At 27.1% G+C, this 19555-nt stretch overlaps 1 protein-coding gene and 2 non-coding genes across 4 annotated transcripts; all 3 read left to right on the top strand.

The window, feature by feature from the left end:
• Positions 1 to 619: 619 nt before the first annotated feature.
• TRNAK-CUU (transfer RNA lysine (anticodon CUU)) lies at positions 620 to 692 on the top strand. Its single transcript has one exon. It is a non-coding gene; the product is annotated as a tRNA-Lys (tRNA).
• A 7065-nt stretch (positions 693 to 7757) lies between these two features.
• Positions 7758 to 7830, top strand: TRNAK-CUU (transfer RNA lysine (anticodon CUU)). Its single transcript has one exon. It is a non-coding gene; the product is annotated as a tRNA-Lys (tRNA).
• A 6736-nt stretch (positions 7831 to 14566) lies between these two features.
• Positions 14567 to 15388, top strand: LOC107900210 (uncharacterized). Of its 2 annotated transcripts, none has more exons than XM_016825903.2 (3): positions 14567 to 14912; positions 15002 to 15096; positions 15243 to 15388. In XM_016825903.2, exons 1-2 carry the CDS (start codon positions 14580 to 14582, stop codon positions 15092 to 15094), a joined length of 426 nt encoding a protein of 141 aa, XP_016681392.1. In that variant the 5' UTR covers positions 14567 to 14579; the 3' UTR covers positions 15095 to 15096; positions 15243 to 15388. The 2 variants fall into 2 exon arrangements, with proteins under 2 accessions (XP_016681392.1, XP_040951955.1); XM_041096021.1 differs by having other exon boundaries at positions 15220 to 15388.
• Positions 15389 to 19555: the final 4167 nt, after the last annotated feature.

Raw genomic sequence — 19555 nt, 5'->3', positions numbered from 1 at the left:
AAAAAATAAGCTAAACGCACCATATCACATCCAATCGCTCATCCAAACTAACCCTCTAAGGGTGACTTTGGATGGGCCGTGCGTTTACCTGCGGTTAGTGTAAAAATAGCGGTGGCGGTGAGATTAGAATACTGTAGCGTGAGACAAAAAATAAACTAAACGCACCGCACCGCACCGCACCCAATCGCCCATCCAAACCCACCCTAAATCTTGAACAAATAAGTTTGGACACATTCAACTTCCAAATTAGCTAGAAATGCAATGGGATGTGGTGACAATATGAGCATTGTTAGGCAAATTTGGGTATAGATTTGTTAAATTAGTGGTTTTGCTTGACCAAGAAATTGCAGTTTGAACTGCATTCTTCACTGATTTTTATACTTGGATATTAAATACCTAATATGTCAACTTAATTTAGTTTCACATGAATTTATGCATATAACTCCCTTATATTTATTTAATTTTAACATTATATTTCATATATTTTTCACATAAATCATACACAAAATTTTAAAAGTCTTCTATTTCTTTTATTCTACATTCTAATTTCAGACTCCAATAAATTATAACAAAGTCAAAATATTGATTATTTGTATAAGACAATTTAGCAACAGTACAAGCCCGTCTAGCTCAGTCGGTAGAGCGCAAGGCTCTTAACCTTGTGGTCGTGGGTTCGAGCCCCACGGTGGGCGTTTTCTTTGTTTTTATTCCGGGCTTTCCTTTGCTATTCTCTTTCCCCCTAAAATGGGCCGACCTTTTTAGCCTTAAGTTTAACTCACTTTTACGATGGGCCCACGGTGGGCGCTTTCTTTGTTTTTATTCCGGGCTTTCCTTTAAACAAAGAGTGAAAGTTTTGGTATTCTCTTTCCCCCTAAAATGGGACTACCTTTTTAGCCTTTAGTTTAACTCACTTTTACGATGTGCTAGAGAAGGTTTTTTTTTTTTAAAGAATTACGAAATACAAATATATGTTCGAATAATCACAAGTACTAAATTGTTACATTACAAATGATCACAAAGAAAAATCAAACTTGTATAGTACGAAAATTAAGAACTAGTATAATTTAGACCAAAGTCAACAAACTAGATTAAAACTACACATTAAATCAATCACACATGATAAGAGTCAATGACCCAAGCACATAATTGCACATGATAAGTCTCACACTAAGGTACTCAAGATCCTAAAACTCTACTTTTACCAATCGAGCCAATTATTTGTTTATTTATAAAAGAAAATTACTCATGTCTAGAAATTTTTCGTCTGGAATGTCTAGAATTAGATTTTGAAAACTGTTTTAAAATAAAATTTGAAGTTTTTCTTTCTCATATGAAGATATATTTACTTTACTAAGTCTCTTTAAATTTTCAAAATTTGATGATCATATTTTATGAAAATTAATAAGTTGCTTCAATTGGTAGCGCTACTGAACCTTATTGTTAAACTATTGATTTAGGAATTAACAATCGATCAATTTTTATGCAATGAATTAGCAAAAAATAATATTTCAACAATTTATATGCAATAAACTAACAAAGACTAGCATCTAAATTTTATGTATTTACCAACAACTAGACTAACTTCTTAGTTATCTTAAAATTAAATTTAATTAAATTTTCAACTTAATAGTTTTACACAACATTAACAATTAAAATAGAAACAATTATGCAATAAATCAAATAAATCTAATTAACAATCATGGCAATACGCACAAATTATAGTAATTTAGGGTAATTAAGGGCGTATTTTTAACTAGTGATCATATAAATACAAAGTGATTATGTTAGTCGGATAATATGCCATGTTGTAAAAATTGAACCATTAGTCAAATTGATTAAACGACTAAATTTCAATGCAATTGTTTGACTGTTAGTTTAATCATAAAAGTAATAATAAAAAAATATTGAACATTCACCAAAAAGGTAGAAAAAAATCAAGAAAGTTGAAAAAAAAAAAAACAAACATAAACAAATAACAATAGAAATACAAACAATCATTTTGTAAACTATAACAATAAATTTAAATATTTAAATTAGTTTTAACCAAATTCAACTAATTTTTAATCGATTAGAACGGTTTTAGAGGTTCAACCAATTTTTATTGATTTTATGGTATTAGATGAATTACTTGGACCATTGATTCTTCTTTCAATTGAAAGGCTAGTTCTGTTATACCAACTATGAACTAGTGATCCTATACATACATATATATTAGCATATTAGAAAAATTAAATTTGATATATTAAAAAACTTGAAATAACTTGTTAAGATTAAGTTAAAAATAAATTAAGATAGAAAAATAATATCTGTTATATACTTACATAAAATCTATGATTAAGTTAATCATATCTCATGTGATGGTCTGATGGTCAAGGGTGTTCACCGCCCCAGGTGTGACTTGAGTTTGAGTCACGTTAGTTGCGCTTGTTGTTTGGGATTTGCCTTGTTATTGTAATTCACCAAAAAAAAGAATTTTATTAAATTTTAATATATATATATATATATATTTATATAAAGAAGAATGTATAAATGTTATTTAAAATAAAATTTTAAATTTTTGTAGTTATTATTTTAAAATTTAAAGTGTAACAATTTGATTTTTAGTGGTGTCGAAAAAGGCAGTTCCGGAACCCCATTTTCGTAAATCAAGTCTGTAAATATTAAATATGAATATTTACGAAGTTGGTATAATAGTATATTAGAGTTCGATTCGGTAATTTTGTCAATTAATTGCTTAATTAAGGGGCAGAGCTTAAATTGTAAAAATATTATTACTATAGATTTTAAATAACTAAAGATTATAAATGGTAAATAAACCATTTTAATTCATCCTATATTGGAGAATGATGTTATATTCCACTCATTTTTTATTAATTATGATTAAGGTTTAAATTTACTAGGATTTAATGAAGTAAAGCTAATTAAAGTTAATCAAAATTTAATCTATGTATAAAAACAAAATCTAGTGGAATTCATGGCCGAATTAATCCAAGAGAAGAAAAGATAAAAACGTTCTTAGGGTTCTAAGCTTTCGATCCTCAATTGTTAAGGTAATTTAAGTCATTTTCTTGTAATTTTTATGTTTTTTAGGTCATGGGAGCTTGATTTAGCTAGCCCATGTACCAATTTTTAAAAATATTAAAGTTTTTGAAAGTTTCCATTGTTGATTTCTTGAAGATATTGGTATTAAATTGATATATTTTAAGTTTAGATATGAAAAAGGACTAGATTGTAATGTTTAAATTGTTAGTTTTGTACATAAGGACTAAAGTGAATAAATTGTGAAATTGATGTGAAATTTCAGTAATAATAGATAGTAGAGGAACTATAATGAATGTAATTGAAATCAATTTTAAAATCGAAGCTCAAAATTGAAAGATGTAGTTATTTCGGTTTTAGGGACTAAATTGAATAAAATTCAAAACTTTAGGGCATCGAAAAATAAAGTTCCATAGGTTCATTTATGTCATGATACAATGCATAAATGTTTGGTATTGATGAATTGTCTAAAATAATTGCTTAGATCGAGAATTGGATCAATCTAGAGATAATTGGTGAAAAGTCAAAATTGTTGATTAGTCTTTGAAGATTCAACTTGTTTGCTATTTTTTCCAAGTAAGTTCATATGGTATTTTTTATATAGGTTTTTGTGCATTTTATTTGTAATCGTATATGCGTTTAATTGTGAATTGATGAAAAAGGTGAGAATTAGACTAGATTGTAAAATGTTGGTTATAATTGAAAAAGAGGCCCTTATGAATTTAGTAAAGATTAGGATACAATTGACATTTCAATAGGGTTTTATGCGCGCTTGTATGAGATTGGTTACATATATTAACGAGATCCAACATTTGTTGTGGACTCGAAGATACATATGACACAGGTTTAGCCTGGACTGGTAACCTGACATGTATATATATTCAGCTTGTACAAGTAATCAGATTTGTAGTTATAAAGGTTTAGCCTAGACTGGTAACCTGACATAAATATATATATTCAGCTTGAACAAGCAATTGGTGTGATGTAGTTACTTGTATATCTAAGTCCATTTACTTGAGTTCATTAGCTAAGTGGTTAATGTAAAATGAAAAATTGAAATGACATGATATGATATGAGCTTGATGTTCAAATGGATAAATGTTGAATTGAGCATGAGCATGGTATTAGGATATTGACTTTAAAATGAATTAGATTGATATATGGTTGAGATGTCATTTGGTTTGATTATATGTTAAACTCACATTGTTAATGTTGTGTGTTGCAATAACTAGCCAACTATGTCAAATTATGGTATCATATTGTATTTGATTGTAATATAAAGTAAGCCTTATTTAATGCCTATGAGCTTACTAAACATTTTATATGCTTACCCCGTTTGTTTTCCCTTTTTCTTATAGATCAATATATTGCGAAATGCGTCAAGTTGGATTGACTCGAAGCTCACACTATCCTATCACCGAATTGGTAAATGTTTGATCATTTTGAACCTAGGGTTGTGGCATGTATATAGGTGTATTGGTACATACTTTAATGTTTAAAAGTCTTGATGAGTTGAACATGGAAATGAATTTGGCTTGTGATGATGTTGAAGGTGTTTCATGACAATGGTTGATGTCTTGAGGAGACGATATATGTACCTATTTGAATTTGGTATATAAAAAACTGCGGTATGATGTAAAATGAATGGTTAAGTGGATGTATGAATTGGTATGTATAATGATTTTGCTTAAGGTATTTGTTAATAAATGGTTATTTTGGTTTATGGTTAATGCCATAAAAGTGTTGATGAATGAATTATGTGTGTATTGAAAGTGGAATGGTATGTTTTGATAGATTTGGCAAGGCATTTGAATGAATTTGGTTGGTATGCTCAAATGGTATTGAAATGCTCAAGTTTAATTGGTTAAAATGTATTGGACATCTTGTTTTGAAATTGATTATAGATGTTGAGCTTGTCTGGTATGTGCTTAGTGTGTTTTGATTCAAATGAACTTGGTAATTGATGCATAAATTGATAGGTTTGGTTGGAGAGTATGAAATAGGTACCAAATGGTTCATTTTTACCAACAACAGGGGCCATGTTGTGACCTTAGATTTTGGACTTCGCAATGTTGCCATTACAATAAGTGACGTCATGAAGAGTTAGGGCTTATCGTCGTGACGTGACATGCTAAGATGGCTATGTTGTGACAAGCACTAGATGAAGTCACGACATCGATCCATACATTTTAAAAACTTTACAATTTGGTCATATTTCGTATTCGGGATGATAAAAGAGCTTTTGTAAGCTTGATTAAGGTTCAGAATTGTTTGTTTAACCTAAAATGAATGTGATTGACAATGAATTGCATGCGTAAATGATTGTTATATTGTGAATTTAATGGTAGTTTCTCTGACAACGAATGTAACATACTGTAGTTTGGATTTGGTGATCGAGTTGGGCGAGGGGTGTTACATAAAGTTATTTCATATGCATGCATATTTATATATAAATTACTAATAATATGCATACAAACTAACAAAATCCTAATCTCCAAATAGAGGTGTTCGCTTCCCAAGTCAGGTTAAACTCATGTAGTGATATCAACCCACTTTATGCTTATCTAAGTTTGACCCGGTTCGAAATATGGACCTCAAGTATTGGTCAAACGCACTCGTATTTAAAAATGACCAACCTAAACTCAGTTTAGGTCCATCTATATTATTTTTTAATTCTTTTTAAATATACTATTTATTAATTTAATTTTTTTTTCTTTTACTACTTTTTTGGTGAATTTCTTTTATTGAATTTTAATCATCAATAACTTAGCATAATTTTTTTTTACATTTATCATATCTTTTATACCTTACATTTATATTATTATATATTTAATTTAATTTTATATAAATTACATATTATATAAAAATAAAATAAAAAATATATTACAAAGTAGAAAATAGGTTAGGCTTAATCCTTGAATTTTGGAGTCCAAACTCGACTTATATTTTAAATAGACCTATTTTTTTCAAAACCCATTTTCGAGTTCTATACTTTTATCCAAACTCTCCTATATTTTAAATACTTTTTTGAGCTAAGGTCAGTAGGCTCTTGAACAAGTCTATTTCCAAAAAAATTGTAAAAAGCACATGTGAAAAGGTAATATATTATATATAAATTTATATTTTGAAAAATAATAATTCCTATATAAATTTTACATTTTAAGAAAATGATAAGTCTAAAAAATATACATGAACGTTGATCTAATATGTAATTTTATACATAAACTTTGTTTTCTTTTTGTAATTTTACACATGAAATTTTGATTCAAACTCTGAGATTTTCAAGGAGGTTAAACTTTGGTCAAACAACGTGCTGCGTAATTAAAATTAAATAATAGAAAAAATAATTAAAAAACCGTATTAATTTTCATATTAGATAAATATAATATTTGTGTACACCATACGTAAATTTAAAATGATGTTATATGTAAATTTTGATTCGATCCAATTCTCACAAATTATTAACACAATTATTGATATAGTACATTTTATGTTTATTGCATAAAAAATAATTATATTTATCAAATATAAAAATAAATTTATGTGTTTATTTCTTTAAATGTGTATGGTTGAATCAAAATTATGAACCATAATCAAAATTTCATGTGTATGATTACACCAAATCAAAATTCATGTATCAAATTGTACATTGAATCAAAATTCACGTGTACTTTTGAAATTTTTCTCTTTTAATAAATAATAATATTTTAAAAAGTGGATAGTTTTTTTTTTCTTAATAATTAAAAGTTACATGAATAATAATAGTAGGTATAATTGAGAAAATGATTTTTTTTTACATTGTTAGTTTAAGAGTACGAGATGAATTTAATTTAATATATAAAATAATTAAATGATATAATTATCTCTATATTTTTAATAAAACAACAACTTTAACTTTTTCGTATTTTTATCAATTGAGTTTGATGATATCAAATTTAGTCAATCATTTTATTATAGTATGGATAATTATCTTGTGATCGTATACATTTCTATAGATGAAATAATGATCATATATAAATTAATTTTTAAATTTAAGCTCGATTTAGTTTGGTTTGGTTTGAAAAAATAGGTTTTTTTTTTTTACTCGACTAGTTTAAGAAAAGTAAACCTAAATCGACTCGACCTGTCCATATTTAAATTTTTAGATTACTTTTTATTTAAAAATAATTTTTTATAAAAAAATATAATACCACTAAAAATTCTAAAATAAAAGTTTTCTAACACATTAAAAAGTGTTTATATTAAAAATATTACTATAAATATAATAAATATTTTATTGTATTAAATATAATTTTTAAAATTTTATATATTGAGTTGGGTTATTTAGTTGGGTAAGTTTTTTTTTTTTAGGTTTTGGGTAATAACTTTAATTGTTATTGAGTTAGTAATTTAATATAAATATAAATATTAATTAATATAATAAATTTTAATAACATAATATATTCGGGCTGGACAGAGTTCGGGCCATAAAAATCTTGCCCAAAGCCTGAGCCATATAAAAGACGAACCTTAAATTCTATCCAAACTCATTCTTTAAGCTTTGTATTTTATTCAAACCATCTCATTTTTCGGACAAATAGTCTAATCATGAGTAGTTGTACCTATATGAATCTTTTTAATCGTTGTGAACAATAGCAACATGAGTTTGATACCCTTAACATGATAGTAGCACTTGTTATTTTAAACTTTTATTTAAAGCCTGATAATTGTACAACTAAGCCCGTCTAGCTCAGTCGGTAGAGCGCAAGGCTCTTAACCTTGTGGTCGTGGGTTCGAGCCCCACGGTGGGCGACTTTTAGAATATTTTTGCTAGATGTGCTTTTCTATTTCCCCTGGGCCTACCTTTTTAGGCTTAAGCAGAGAAGCCCGATTAGTTTTATTTATATAATATTTATCTATTCTATATATTAAATACTTTATTAAATTTGTATCATGAGATAATCGAGTATCAACTCAGTTAGACAATAACAAAAATATTTTACTTTTACGAAGTACATTTTATCATTTGGACAATGCTTTTGTCTTTCTGTATCTTTTATAAAGAGAAATAGAAAACCATGCATAAATAGAGATTTGAACCTATACGTGTCTCTATAGTTTTCAATTTTTGTATTTTACCATTCAACTAAAGCCTCATTTGTTGTTTATATTAATTTTTATAAATACATCTGTTTACATAATTTTATTTTTCACCTATATCATGAGTAAATACTCAAAATTAGTTTTATACAATCAATTACCTTTTTAAAATCTTCATATGTTATAATTTTTTGTACTTAAATATATATGATTAAGAGTGGCTCATATGAGCCAATGAGATCTCAGCATAATTGACAAAGGTTGAGGTTCCGAATATTGAAGGTTGTAGCTTGCGTCTTACATTCAACAATTGCACCATGTGATATTCTTCTCACCCTGTACAAAGATAATACTATTTTTTCACATGTTTTCACATGAGTTCATAATAAACTAATTACAATTAGTAATTTTTAACCACTCGCATGATTTATTTGTGATAAGAGAAGATTTTTTTATTCTTATTTTGAAGATACTTTATTTTTTACAAGAGCTTTACTCGTCACTAAAATTTCAAATATAAATTTCTACTAATTATATTTTATTTTATGTCTAATTATTTTAAAACATGTATAATAAGTAAAATTTCATCTTCATATTATTACACTAATAACTAAACATGTCATCAATAATTCTATATTTTATATTCAATTTTGAATAATTTTTATCCTCAAGAAATTGGAGCAAAAGCTATGTTTCCCTCTTGATTAGCTTAGTAAATCAATGTAAATGAAAAAGTTATTTGAATGAAATGAAAGTACTTGCATTATCTAGATAAAATGATAAAAGGTAAGAGCTTTTATTATTATTTCAATAAAATTTTTATAATCACCCAATTCACAAACATCACAAAGTAATTGAATATGAGTAAAAATATTATTTGACAATACGATTACTAAAAGAATTAACAAAAAAAAAAAAAACCCAACATTTCATATAAATTTATTTAATTATTTTAGTATTTCATATTTTTTAGGTTATTCTCTAAAATTAAGCATATTAGATTATGGCACATTCACGATGTAAGTGAAATAATTCATGTAACAAATATATTTATAAAAAGTTTATATAATACCCAAATGAGGTTTTCGTTGAAATAGTAAAGTTAAAACATTAAAGAACATAGTGCCTTAAGTTTCAGGGTCCGTTTGTTTACATGTAAAAGGTTTTACGGAAAATATTTTCTGCATTTTCCTGTGTTTGTTTCACAGAAAACAGCTTGGTCAACGGAAAATGACTTACAAGTCAACAGAAAATAAGCCTTTTTCCTTGTAAAATGACTTACCCTTTTGAAAAGCGTAAGTCATTTTCCGGAGAAGAGCTCCTCAATAGATAATTTTACTTTTATATAAAAATTAACTTAAATCAAGTTTAATATTATTATATTTATAATAAATTTTATTTTTATTTTTAAAAATATTTAAAATATTACTATAAAATATTATATTTTTTAATATTATTAAACATACGTATTTAATTATTTATATTTAGTCATATAATAAATTATTAATATAATTAATATAATTTATTATTTTTAATAAATTATTTAATATTTAAATTTTATTTTAATAGTAAATTTTAAAAATAATAATTTTAAATAATATTATTCACATATTATTGAAAATATCAATATTAATATTTTAATACTAAATATTTATTACAATTATAAATATATCAATAATAAATGTTTTGTAGTATAAATGTTAAAATATGTCATAAGTCTGTATACTCTTCACAAATTTGCAATTTAGTCTTTGTACTTTTATTTTCAAGAATTTAGTCCCTCTACTTTCCAGATTTGAAAATCAAGTCCAATTGCTAACATTGTTGATTTTTTTTTTGTCAATTTTGTTAATGTCACATTTTTAAATAAAAAATACTTAGTTGGTAGTCATGTAACTAAAAAATAATCGTTGCAATGAACCTAAATTTAACAAAATATTTTTAATATATGTAAAAACAATGTAAAATATAAAATTATAGATATAAAATAAACTCAATTAAAAAATAAAAAAAATTCAAATGTATGTTTGTTTAATTGAAAACGACTTTTATGAAATATTTTTAAAGAACCTGTCAAACAAAAGAAAATATTTTACACAGATTTATCCAAACACCAGAAAATATTATCTTTTCCAGAAAAGTAAGTCATTTTCCAGAAATAATTTTCCGGAAGCCATTTTCAGTGAAACAAATGGAGCCTTATCTTATCATATGTGTATTTTTCTACTTTTTATATATAAATATAAAAAAATACACACAAAATAATATTGTTACTTTGTTAAAAAATAAATTTTTGATAATTTTCTATTTGGGTTGAGACTTTGTTGATGGATGACACTAATTCAATCAAACTTTTAAAAAATAGTATCGATACTTATTGTCATTGTTGATTGTAGCCAAGTATAAATAATTAACAATAAATATGTTTAACTAGTTAACATTAGTATAATTAGTTTACAAGAAATATTATTGAATTTATTTAATTATTTAATAAGTCAAAATATATGAGAAATTATCTCCCACCAAGAGAATTTTAAAATTATTTAACCTAAATTAGTAAAATAGCATATGATTATACTTTTAAAAATAAAATATATGTCTCAAAATTAAAGTACTATTATTGGATAAAAGAGATAAAACTCGTTTTCAATATAAAGTATCAACGATCTTTGAATCCAAATTAAACCAAACCAAATTCTCAAACAAAAATCTTTCCAAATTCAATTTCAAGATCAAATTTTGACAACCCTTGAAATGACCCACATCATCCAAGATCAAATCTGGATGACCCTTAGAAGCTTCATTGAAGAGAAGAATTTATCTAGAAATTGTAACTCAATTTCATAAATAAAATTTCTTTGATTTGCTCTAATTTTTCAAGTCTTATTTTGACGCAAAATTTGAGTCTACAAATTTGGTGGAACAAAATTTGTCCTTCATATCTCTTCATAAATTTGAGTTTACAAATTTGGTGGGACAATATTCGACCCAAGATCAAAATTTAAAAACATCTGGATCTTACTCTATTCAAACCTATTTTTCTAGATCAAGTCTCAGTTACTCTTAATGTGGACTTCATTCAATCAAACTCAAGTCTTAAAGACCACTGAATTTAAATCAAATCAAACCAAATTCTCAAGCAAACATGCTCATACCTAGTTTCAATATCAAGTCTTGAAATTCTTGAAACAACTCACATCCATACAAGACCAAGCCCTTAAATCAGATTTCTACTAAATAGTAGAATCTAAGTAGTTATCTAAAAATCATAACTCAATTTCATAAATAATTTCTTTTGTTCTAATTTTCCAAGTCTCATTTTTATGTGAAATTTGTGTATACATATACATATTGTCACAATTGCAATTACAAAGAATACATTCAAATAACTATAAAATAAATTAATCATTATAAATTATAGTCAGGCTGATAATCGGAATATACCCAAATCTGAATCAAAATAAACCAATACAGAGTCCACATATAGTGGAACATAAACTATAATAAATATAGGTTGAGAACCCACATAGGATTTACATAAAGTGAGACTCGAACCTGAAATTTCAAAGTTCCCAAAGTCTCAACCTTGATATTAAGCTAAACCCTTATTGAGGGAGACCAATTCTATTACGAGAAGATTGTAAAGTGTTGTCTACCGAGAGTTGGTTGACCTCTCATTAGGTTAGTATTGTTCTTAATAAGGGTTTTGTCACCAAACTCTAATGAAAGTTGAGTGTCTAAAGAGGCGATTAATTCATAAAGTGGGAGTGTCTCATCAACTACTTGATAAGGTGAACCACAGAGACATGCATGGTCATTTCAAGCTCAACCCTAGGGTTGTTTGAGAGTGCAATCGCTCAGAGCTGGAAGGGGTCAAAATTTTTTTTCAACTTTTAATATGAGAAAAAAAATTAGACTAAAATAAATCAATTAAATGCTTAAGGTTTTCAATTTTTAACCATAAATGCTTCATCTCTAGGGCCTAAAAAGTTTCACTTTTATTGTATTAAATTTTCTAATTAAAAAAAAAGACCCAATTTATTATTTAGCTTAAGGCCTCAAAAATATCAAAAAGGGGTCTAGATCATATAGTTAACTACACCACCACTTGGACAATGATAATTATATATTGTTTTTATCATCTCTTTTACTTTTTGTTTATTGTTTAATATTTTTAACATAAACTAATCTAATAATTCATCTATAGGTCAATATTTAACTTTTTGAAATAAAAACCGATGCATTTAAAACTGGAGAAAGGTGACTATATAATCGAATTAAATATTAATTAAAATTGAAGTCACATATAATTTTTTTAAAAAGTGAAGCTTCAATATATAATTAAAATTTCAATATTTTGTAATTAAAATAGAGAAATAAATAAAAAGATAAAAAAACATATAAAATAATAACAATGTTATAATTATCTTTTTTATTTAAAATTTATTTAGTAATTTTTAAGCTAGTATTTTAGAGATAAATTAAAAAAATATGATGTTTTTCGTAAAAAAACAAATGTTTATTTGAAAAAGCTGTTCATTTGGTAAGGGATCTGTAGAAAAGTTTTTTAAATGGCAAAGTATTAAAAGCAGTGAACGGTTACAAAATATAAATGCAGATTGGGGTATCTGCAAGGAAAGAAATCCATCTGGATTACATGCATGTATGGCGGTAAATACCTGTTTCAAATTACTTTATTACCCCTAAGCGTATTGATTAATTACAATATACCCTTCCGATAATGAACAAAGGACATTTTACTGTTCAAATTCCGAGGCTTTCATGGCGGTTAAACTTTGGTCAAACAGGAAATTAAATAATGGGAAATGTAATAAAAGAATGCGCATTTATTTTTATATTAAATAAATATAATATTTGTGTAAATTTAAAATAATGTTGTTAAAGATTTGTAAAATTTTATGTTTTCAATTAAAATAAAAAAATATATATTAGAAAATAATATATATTGTAAGTGTGAACAGAAAAGGAAAAAAATCTTTCAGGGGTTACATAATTAATTCTCGTAGGGGAATCCCAACTAAAATTCATTATTGTGAGAACCACCACAAATTTTTGATTGATTTCAATTTAACCCTTTAAATAATGAATATTATGATTTAAATTCAAGATTTTTAAATCATTTGATAAGAACATTAAACATTAAAATAAACAATATATTAATTTATTTTAAAACATTTCTTAAGAAATTCATCGGTAAAACCCATAAATCACACAAATAATCATAAATTTAATGAATGAACAAAAAAAATTCATAAATTTAGTGTTTGTAAATCTTTGAAACTTTCATGTTCACTAATTAAACATGTTTATGGAAGATTGAATATTAATGTTATAAAAATTGGGTTGCAATTATAACTATGATATTCTAAATCCATTTAAAATTTAACACATAAACATGAAATATCAAATTGCTCAAAAATTTATCTTTTTGTTCCATCGCATTTCAATCAATATCAATTATGTATTTTCCTAATTTCTCGGTGATCAAGTAAAATAGAAGATCTAAAATCAACAATACGCGCTCATAAAAGTGAGTGAGTAAAGTGAGATAGCACTAGAGGTGCTCATGGGCCGGGCGGCCCGGCCCGACGACCAGCCCGAAATATGGGAGGGTTTGGATAAAAATATAGGCCCGAAATATGGGCTTGGGCAAAAAAATGAGGCCCGTTTAGAAAATGGGCCGGGCCTCGGGCACCACTTTTTCGGCCCGGACCCAGCCCGGCCCGGCCCGATATAATAAATATATTTATTTTTTTTAATTTTAAAATATTTTTTACATACTTTTTAAATTTTTTTAAATTTTAAAATATTTTTAAAATACTTTTTTTTAATTTTTTTAATTTTAAAATATTTTTAAAATACTTTTTTTAATTTTTTTAATTTTAAAATACTTTTTTTTAATTTTTTTAATTTTAAAATATTTTAAAAATATTTTTAAAATACTTTTTTTAATTTTTTAAAATTTTTAAAATAAAAATGGGCCGGGCCGGCCCCGGGCTTATGATTTTTTCCCGGGTCGGGCCTGGGCAAAATCTTAGGCCCATATTTCGGGCCGGGCCCGGGCTGGAATTTTTATGGGCCCGGCCCGAACTCCACCCGACCCGGCCCATGAGCACCTCTAGATAGCACGCGCAACATGCATTTTCATGCAACGTACATAAAAATCATCCCCGCACGTTTAATAACAACCATTTTAAAAATAATTGTTTAACCAAAAAATAATCCTAAATAAATTTTTAAAAATTATGCTCAACTAATATTTAAAGGTATATATGTATGTCCAAGGGTAAAATTGAAAATGATTCAACACCCTAAGGGACAAATGTAAAAGAAAAGAGGAAAATGAGAGGCAAATATGCAAATATGTAAAATTATCAACCCACATTGGGGCTATATATAGATGATGAGAAATGGAGAAGGGTCATACAAAACAAAAAAGCATGGCAAGTTCTAGCACAGTGATGAAGGCAGAGAATGGGCAGTCGAGCTCGAGCTCGAGCTCAAGCTCTAAGAAGAGGGGGAGACGAGCAACAACAATATTAACGCTACCACAACCGCGACCACATCAGCCTAAGGAGCGGTCGCCGTTGACCATAGCCACCTTACGATTAGTGAAAGAGAAGGCCGAGAAAAGGGGTAAAAGGACGTCACGGGCTGTCTCCGTCCGGCACTTTGATAATACTGATATTAACTATTACTGGTTGCTCCCTGGATGGGTTGCGGAGGAGCGCTATGTTCCGTCTGGCCGTAAGGGCCTTGGTAGGATTTATAAGGTATATCAAACCACCCTTGTATCCTTCATCCTACATACATGCCTGCAAATATTAAGTTGATAATGATGGTGGTGGTGATGTTGATGCAGTATTACTATGATCCTCCTGGGCACATGTACTACTCCAAACGTGAAGTATTGTTTGCATGGAAGAAAATGAACATCATTTGCCTTGATCCTTAAAGGTGAAAATGCCATGAAATTCAACGTACATACACACACAAAAACCCAATTTTATTTGGCTTTATATATATATATAAATTATCTCTCTCTTTTATTATTATTTTTTTGGGATAATTAAATTGCAGGGTTTTTCTCTCAAACTTGTCAGGGTTACGAAGATGTTGGACTGCAGCAAGAACTGGAAGGCTTTGTGTGTCAAATTAAAAACTATGTAATAGTTTACTTTTGCTTGTATTTCAGATGATTTGTAGCTTGAATATGATGAAAAGTAAAAACTAAATAAATTAAATCAAAGTTGTTTAAGCTATAAACTCAACTTCGATCTTTTGATTATTAAATCAAACAACAACAAAAAAGATCTTTTGATTACCATCTCTTTAGATCGACTGGTTTTTCTAAATTTCAAAGCAAAATATAAGGTGAAATTAATAATTTTTAGTGGAAGGGGAGACAATTTTAAAAAAGAAATTGGAGGCCAAAATAAAAAATACATGTTAAAATAACTTAAATTGAATAATTAATTTTTGAAAAAGTAAAAAAAATATTTATTTAATAAAAAGATTAAAGGAATTAAATTAAATTAAATTATCTAAGTTTAAGAGAGACTAAAAGTACAATTGAATCATTTAACTAAAAGAGAGACTGCATGCTTGACTTCACCCTTGAAAAAGGGTGTTAACTTCTAAGAAAACAATTTTAGTGTAGATAATGATGCTCTTAACCATCAGATCAAAAGTGAGCAAAATAAGATCTTGTGAGCCCTTGATGATGCCATGTAAGAAAAATTATTTTACCTCAATACTTCACAAACGTCAGACAAGACATATGAATGTCCTATTTTCAACACTTTTGTCATTTCTTTTGAGAATTGTTTTAATATTTGATTTATTTTTAATTTCTCCTCTCCATAACAATTGTAATTTGTAGCTGCGAAATGTAATTGAAGCACTCAATTTTAATTTTTAATTCTTGGGTAATTACACGAAGAATTACAATAAATTGCCATATAATTTTCTAAATACATATACATGATTTAAGTTTAAATTTTTTTATATAAATTATTTTTTATAATAATAGTAAAATATTTTAATTTTAAGAAATTATTTTAATTTTGAAATATAATTATATATTTATTATTAGATAAAAATTATTTTCTATTGGACACATGAAGTCCAAATATTTTATACAATTTTGGCCCCATTAGCAAATTAGGCTTATAAAGACAATATTATAAAATTTATATTATTCAGATATACATATTTGATTACCTCACAACTTTTTTTTTATAAAGGTTATATTGTAAATTTTATATTATTATTTATCTAATTTACATGAAAGAATAACAATCGAGATATTATAAAAATGTTTTAAAGTTAGTTTGCTATTGAACTCACAATCAAGTGCAAATTAAGTTTATAAAAGCTATATAATTGAAGAATTATAAAGTTGGGTTGTGACTCAAATTCTAGAGCACTAAGAAATGATGTTTGAGAGAGATCTTAAAACAGGTTAAAAGTTGCATCTATTAATTCAATAATATTATCATCACTTTGTTATAATTTTATTTTATTTTTTATAAATTATCAAAATTTTTTAAATGTAGTTTTTGTAGGAAATATTATATAGTAGATGTTGGTTATGCAAATACAAAATATTTTCTTACAACATATTATGAGATACAATACCATTTGAGAGAATGAAGCTAAACATAATGATACATGAATGAATAGGTTGAAATTTATTAAATTAATTTCACCAAAGTTTCCAATTTTCATGTCTAGATGATCAATTGACTTGCGACGCATTTTTTGATGGGATCTAGGTATTTCTAGGTTAAGATGTATTCATACCGATGAAAGATTTATCTCTTAGCTTCGACAAACACTTTGAATCGGCTTATTTTGACTTCAAGAGCTTAAGATATGACCATTTTAGTGAAAACTGCACAAGCATAAATTTTTGGATAAATTTATTTTGTGAATTATGAGTTTTGTGCTTTGGTTCGAGTTTACATCATATTGGGCACGATATCAATGCTTTTGATTATATATAAGACAATAATTTATTTATAAAGTTTTATATTTTAGGGATTTATTTATGAGAAATTATTTGGTACACTGCCAATAGAGTTTTTAGACACCGCAAGCAGTGTCTGGGGATTGATAACTGTGTTATAGGAGTATAATAAAATATTAACAAAATAAATATCTAAAAAAGAGATATGTGTCAATTCTTTAAAGTTGCTCATGGAATAAAAAAATACAGTGCTAATGTACCAAATACTCACCTTTTATTTGTTATGATTTTTTTTTTTAGTATTTTAGACTAATTTAACTTAAGGAGTAAGATTATGACTAGGCCAATTGCTTGGAGACAAAAGAAGGGTTGTTTCCTTGTTTTCCAAGTAGCTTAGGTCTCTCTCTATATATGACATTATATGTTCTACAGCCACCATATAATGTATTTGCTTGTTTTTATTAATAAAATACTTCAAGGGAGATTTTTCTTATAAGGCTAGTTTCTTTCATGATAGAACTTTTGCATCAATTCTTTAAGATTGTGGAGGAGGTTCATCATAATTTTAGCTTGCCTAATTCAAGTCAACTGGGAAGGTTGAGTAAAAGCCATTATAGTTCTTTGTTGGTACTTGTTCATCAAAGGAGGCCAGGCTACTTATCCATCTATCTTGCCACCATTCACCTATCATCTTCTACCTTGTGTTTCGTATCCATTATTCAATTTTTGCTTATTTTCTTTAATTCTAGAAACTTTTTGTTTTTAATCTTGATATATTCCATTTAATTTTTAGGTTTTTGAAAGTCTTAAAATTCCTTGTTGTCATGGTTTTCTTCTTTTCCAAGAAAGTTTAATTTTCATTCGATTTGCTTTGAGTTGATTATTCAGGCTTCTAAATTCAATATCGAGTTCCGCATCATTATCAAAGATGGCTCATGAACTCTTTAATTTGAGACACTAAAAACTTCGAAATGTGGTTGAGAGGACATTTATTGTTCTAAAAAAGTTTTCTCATATCAACAACACCACTTTAGTTTAGTCTAAAAAACAATTTTACATCGTGCTAGTTTATTGCATAATTTGTAAACTTCATTTATAGATGAAATTGGATGACCTATACTTTGAAGAGTATATGAGAAAAGAAGATTTTAACAATCTTAATGATATAGATTCAAAAGTTCCGATTCAGATAATGAAGAAATTGGTCAAGGATCAACAAATGATGAAAATGAGTACATGTTAAATACTAACGCAACAAATATGGAATGTTAGAGCAATTAGAAAATTTCATATGATGTTTAGTTTTCATGTTATTTTTATTAATAATCAAGAACCCTTAATTCTTAAATAGGAAAATTTTTATTTTTAATTATAAAATATCATGTTTGGCTTAATAGTCCAACGTGTTAATAAGTTTAATCATATGATTGTAAATAAATATATAATTTTCTTTTTTATGCTATAAAATTGAATTGATAATTTTAACAATACATGACGAAACTCCTAACCATGTTTAAAGATGATTATCATTCGAGGCAATTCAAATTTTCTTTTAAATGATTAGCATGTAGAATTATAATTTTCTTGATTTCTGTTAGAGTTATGTAACCCGAATCCCATCACTTGTTAAAGAAATAAAATAAAGTGGCAAAATAAGGGGATCTATGGGGGCAAAAGGCCTTGGGGGCTTAGGGCGAGGGCGGAGCCCCCATGGTAAGGACCATGCCGCACAAGTAGAATATGTATAGAACTACACTTCTTCTATTTGACATTGAATAGAATAGGGTTTGCCAATATTTAAATAGATGTAGTCGGAACTCCTCTTGTATCATTCAGTTTTCAACATTAGTGAATTTCTCCTCCTCTACCTGTGGTTTTTCCCGAAAGGGTTTTCCACATAAAATCTGTGTGTTTTATTTTTCTTTTCTTATTGCTTTGTGATTGTTCTATTGCCATTATCGACTTTATTATAAATTTTTTTAAGTTTTTAATTTGAGTATTATACAATAATAATGAACTATTTATGGATAATTAAAGAAATAACTGAAAATAATATACTTTTTTAAGTTGAAAATAATATACTTATTATGGAAAAAATAAATTTAATGTCAGCTAGACGTAAAATTTGTGAGTGTTGGGTAAATAGTTGAGTTTCAATTTTGGTTTGGTTAGGATGAGACCAGTTAGTCCCATAGTGGGAGACATAATGATTTCTGACGATTGGCTAAAAGGGTTTTGGAGACCATGTATAGGATATATATATAGGTGAAAGTGGATATTCTGGTAAAGAAGAAAAATTCTCTTTAATTCACATTATAAGTTTCTTTTACTTGCTTTGTCTTCTTCGGTTACTTCAGAGAAGAAGAGAACTTAAGAGAGCTTTGCACGGAGTAGAAGTTGTGAGAATTAGGGCTTGGAAGTAAAGAGATTGTGAAACTAGTAAGC

This window comes from Gossypium hirsutum, chromosome D06 (genome assembly GCF_007990345.1).
Source record: "Gossypium hirsutum isolate 1008001.06 chromosome D06, Gossypium_hirsutum_v2.1, whole genome shotgun sequence".
Taxonomy (NCBI): domain Eukaryota; kingdom Viridiplantae; phylum Streptophyta; class Magnoliopsida; order Malvales; family Malvaceae; genus Gossypium; species Gossypium hirsutum.
Note: the sequence above shows the minus strand (reverse complement) of the source record. Positions and strands in the feature narration are given on the sequence as shown.

Excerpts from the sequence above, each read along its gene's own strand:
- LOC107900210 (XM_016825903.2), top strand. The coding sequence starts at position 14,580 with ATGGCAAGTTCTAGCACAGTGATGAAGGCAGAGAATGGGCAGTCGAGC. Across the intron at positions 14,913-15,001 it reads GCCTTGGTAGGATTTATAAG|TATTACTATGATCCTCCTGG; the intron begins GTATATCAAACC and ends ATGTTGATGCAG.